At 43.3% G+C, this 5,000-nt stretch overlaps 1 protein-coding gene across 1 annotated transcript in view; it reads right to left on the reverse strand.

Moving 5' to 3' along the window:
* LOC308087686 (coiled-coil domain-containing protein 81-like) overlaps nt 1–5,000 on the reverse strand; it is a gene marked incomplete at its 3' end in the record, with an annotated part of 11,646 nt that overhangs the window by 3,754 nt on the left and 2,892 nt on the right. Inside the window, exons 6-10 of the mRNA XM_080431753.1 lie at nt 4,694–4,811; nt 1,956–2,049; nt 1,719–1,865; nt 1,454–1,558; nt 770–939 (exon numbers count right to left, since the gene is read on the reverse strand). Of these exons, the coding sequence (XP_080287879.1) occupies nt 770–939; nt 1,454–1,558; nt 1,719–1,865; nt 1,956–2,049; nt 4,694–4,811 (634 nt within the window). The remainder of the gene's footprint in view (nt 1–769; nt 940–1,453; nt 1,559–1,718; nt 1,866–1,955; nt 2,050–4,693; nt 4,812–5,000) is intronic.

Below are 5,000 nucleotides of genomic sequence, written 5' to 3' on the forward strand. Positions count from 1 at the left end.
AGTTGGCTGGTTTCTGCTAGCCTGGTAAACCCTCCCTCCGGAAATCTCATTTCTATTTGATTCCAGGAGTGAGTCTGGGCTGATCGCCCATTCTGCAATATTGGCTGCAGGCTGAGTTGGGCGGAAGTAATACCGTTGACTGACAACCCCTTCAGCCAATGATATTTTTTCCCCTTCAGCCAATCAGCAGTTCACCAGTCTAATGTGACGCAACGGGACTTTTGAGACAGCCATGGCCAAAATGGGTTGCCTTATTCGGATACATGGGTGTCACTGCCCACCCCTACCGGTTCTCTAAATTTTTATTTTTAAATAGGCTTTGTCATGATTAATTGACCACACATATGAAGTTAAACAACTAAATTCTATCCAAACGATATATTATAAGTAAATTCCGTGCCTCAAAATAGAAGTTAGAGAGCTTTTTGAAGTCAAAAAATAGCGGAGATTATAGCGGACAAGAAAAAGATGGCTGCCGTTCGTGTTTTGGGCTCACTCGAACTCGCCACCTGATTGGCCAACGTAAGCTGTCAATCACAGAACAATGAGCGACGACGCTGATAGGCTCGGTTAGCTGGTAATTCCACTAGAAACCCCCACAAAGGGCTATCAGGCCAGACTCACTCCTGGAATCAAATAGAAATGAGATTTCCGGAGGGAGGGTTTACCAGGCTAGGTTTCTGCCCGACAGCAGAGAGATATAGTACACTATAGTACATGTCAGCTGATGACTTGGAATGACTGAGCAGTAGAACTGTTCCAGACTTACTCATGGGCTAACTGGGCTTGTTCTAGATGCTCCAGGAGAAGGCGTCCCTGATGGGACTGGGTCTTGTGCTGGCTTCTCTGCACCATCTGAGCCTGCAGCTCATCAAAGTAGCAACGCTGCTTAATCTCTCTGGGTGGGGTGAGGGGCCGTTCAGGGAAGATGAATGAACTCTAAACATGAAGGCCCCAAAGTGACATTAGTCCCACCGCAATTGAGGAGAACGGCTGAAATAAGACATTGAGACACGTGAAGCACAAATGCAAAGCGGTTGTAAAAGTGAGTAAATAAAGTAGCATTGGGAACTACCGGTTCCTGAGCCATGTGGCCCATAGCTCAGGAGCCTATATCCTGTTACCTTAGCATGAGGCAACTTGATGTACAATTCCACCCCCTGGACATGGTGCTAGTACGCCGCAGGGACTTGCCTCTCATCCAACCCTCGATGCTGAGTGCCATACAGGCAGGAATTGAGTACCATGTATACAGTCTTCAGTATGACTCGGCCAGGGATTGAACCACAGCCTCCCAGTTTCAGGACGGACATTCTAACCACAAGGCCACTGAGCTGGTAAAGCTGTTATTAACCCTGAGTTCAACTTAGTTGCACGCAGGTGTCGCGCTCATAAAATGGCGGATCTACAAGGTCACGACGTGTCGCAGTTCCACTGGTTATACTATACTCACATGGTACTGAGGACAGATAGCTTTCTCTTCCTTCAGAGCCTCTGACACTTGCAGATTGAATGCGGCCACATGTTTGGCATGCTCACGTTTCTCAGTCTTGTTGGCCTGCCACAGATAGGCAAACACATTGGAAATTATTGATAATATGATATAATATAATATAATATAATATAATATAATATAAATATGGACAATGCCAATATGGACATTGCCATATACAGGTACATTCTCCAGCACAATGATGTATGCATATATGCTCACACACCTGCTCTTTGTGCAGGTACAGCTGGTCTCTCTGCTGCTCTTTGAGGAGTAAGATGATTTCCTGAGCTTTCTCCTGTGCTAGTCTCTCCTCTCTCAGGTAGAGTGGAACATTCCTCTGGGCCCGTTGCATACACAGGTAGCACAACTCCTATAGGGACAAAGCCTCAAGAAGCTTACATGGCTGACACACAACACAAACACACACACAAATGCATGCACAGTTGCACAATCTTCTCACCTGTCCTGCACGGGTGTGGCCAGTACAACCTTTGCTCAAGTGAAGTTCCTCTACCCTAGGGGAGCCTTCTGGTGGTGCGATGGATGAAATGAACCTACAGTACATTAAGAAGAGACACAGATACACGTCTACATTCCCACTCAGCCATTCCACCGCCATCCATGATCACACACTATGTTCATACGTTGGACCAAAATCTCATTATATTCATTATAATAATACATGACCCCACACACATTGTAACAAAAAACTATTTCCCATGTTCTATTCTCATAAATATGTCATTTATCATAGATAAATTAAATCCTACGAAATCCAATTGGTGCCAAGGAAAAAATAACAAAACGACAATTTCCTGTTGCTGACCATGTTCAAAGAATGTTTTATATGAGACATGAAGCAAAATGAAATTCTTAACCTTTAGATATCGTCGGTGTCCGGGACGAACCAGCTAACTCCATTTTCAGCTTTTTTTTTTTTTTCATAAATCAACGCTATTGAACACCCTTTAAGTCTGTGTAAAAAATCTAAACATTTGAAGCAATGAAAAGTATTAAAAAGCGCCTCTGACGAAACCTCCCAACTCCATTGGATCCTCAAACTGTCCGTCAAAAACAAACAACTCCCCCTCTCTACTCTGCTGCAGCCTTTTCACAACACAGAACAGAGCGCACTGCGCAGTGAACGAGGAGGAGTATCACGTAAACAAACTCTGCGTAGTCTGTTAAAACTATGCAGTGTACCTGTTTATCAAACTTAGCACTGACGCTAATGTTATGAAAACAAGTAATTATATTTCTAAAATCTATGAAGTGTTTAATGAAGAGAGCAATGTGACAAGAAGAAAGGAGTTGATAGCATTTCTGTCGCGACTCGCGCTAGTTCTACTGAAACTCCAATTCTGTGAATCCCTCTTTGCAAAAGTTATTGTAATATTTAAAGTCCTGTTTATATCTGTTTATATATTGTTGGCCTATATAAGTGTCATGAAGCATCAGGGCATTAATTCACACGTTGTTGTGATGCATTGTGAGCTTGGAGATCCATTGTTAGCTTTTAGAAATTTGTACCCTTTTGAAACCTCTCCCTCAGCAGCAAGTGGAGCTATTGTTGTTTGGACACCTAACTCCATTTCAGCTTGATTTCTGCTCGTCTGAAACAACTATCTCCACTTGCGCTGGATTTGGGTAAAGTGGTGATAATATAATGACACATGCAAGTATCTGACGATATATAAAGTCACTATACCAACTTTGATGAGGCAGTATTGCTTTGTTTTAAAAATATAAGGTTTTCTTCATTTCCTGAAAAACGTATATTTTGTTTTTTCGTTTCCTGAGCAATGAGCATTTTGGAGTTAGCAGGTTCGGGCTGGACAGCAGAGATATATAAGTTGGTCATAATGAGACCCGGTGGATTAAATGTCTTGTAGTTTCTTTGTAATGGAATGTTTTTATCATTTCATTATCCAGGTATTCCCCAGAATACAGTTTTAGATATCAGAGCATTTACATTTTGACATTATCTTTTATACTTTTTATTGTATAGTTTTTGTGGAGTGACACAACTTCTTCATCATGAGTGCATCATGAGAGAATGGGAAGTGTGTGTTTATGTGTGCAGAAAGTGTCAGTGTTTCTTGCTTATTTGAATTCTAAAGAGGGTCTGTTGAAATATGTAAATTTGAAGATCCGAGGCAACGTCGATTTCACAGAGCTTGTTGTATAAATAAGCAGCACATAATCATCTGTACTTCTTGCAGCTTTTCCTTGAGGCAACGAACATTAACATAATAAGGTTCCTCTTTGCTTGGCCACTGGAGACAAGCACAGAGCAATTAGTAATCAATCTTCATTGGTACAGACATAGTTGGACAAAAGGTGAACTGGTGGTCACATCCAACCCAAATGGGTTCAGGTGCAGGGTAAAACAATAACTAGAACGTGCAACGTATCTTATTCCTGTGACATCTATCAGTATATGAGGGTGGTGGTCACACCACAATGTGAGAGTCTCTGTATGCAAGAGAGCACCATAAATTTCATTTCATACAGGCGGCAGAAAAAAACTACGGACCGACCGTGTGTGTTAGGAAGGGGGGGGGGGGGGGGGGTATCAGGGGGCCCTGAGGCGGTCCCAGGGGTCCATAGACTCAGGATCCGGCCAATTTAGCTTTCATGTAATCCAAAGGTTACTGATAGTAGTCATATTACAGTACATTCCTTACTAATGTACTACATTTTGAAAGTAATCTTCCCAACTCTACATGTACAGAGGGAATGAGTGGACAGTATGTATGCGTGTGTGTGTGTGTGTGTGTGTGTGTGTGTGTGTGTGTGTGTGTGTGTGTGTGTGTGTGTGTGTGTGTGTGTGTGTGTGTGTGAGTGTGTGCGTGTGTGTGCGCGCGTGCGTGTGTGTGCGTGCGCTCGAGTGTGTTTGTGTGTTTGTAGAACACACAGAACAGGTCGCTGTTGACAGAAGGGGATCTGTCCCACAGATAGATTGTGCATCATTGATGGAGCTGGATTGTGCCCCAGGACAGTAACAATATAGGACCACCACTGGTCCATACTCCTAGGTCTGATGTGTGTGTGTGTGTGTGTGTGTGTGTGTGTGTGTGTGTGTGTGTGTGTGTGTGTGTGTGTGCGTGTGCGTGCGTGCGTGCGTGCGTGCGTGCGTGTGTGTGTGTGTGTGTGTGTGTGTGTGTGTGTGTGTGTGTGTGTGTGTGTACACTGTACTTGTCAGTTGTCTCTGTGGGGGGTGGTGTTGGATTCAATGCTTCAGAGAGGCTGACACCAGTCACCTTGGCAGGCGGCAGTATCAGATGGGATTTGGATTGCTGTGGCTGGGGAACTTCTACAGAGGCACAACAATATTATGTGAACATGTTCACTGTTCCTCTCAAAGCTTTAAAGGACCATACAGGCATCGATACATGTCATTATCTTTTCACAGCTTCAGCCATATATTGCACATAAACATAGTATACACTGTGGAACCCTATAAATAGACCATTATCCCATTAATATCTTTATGTTTTGATAT

Source organism: Gymnoscopelus braueri (assembly GCF_963280865.1).
Source record: "Gymnoscopelus braueri genome assembly, chromosome: 1".
NCBI classification, from domain to species: domain Eukaryota; kingdom Metazoa; phylum Chordata; class Actinopteri; order Myctophiformes; family Myctophidae; genus Gymnoscopelus; species Gymnoscopelus braueri.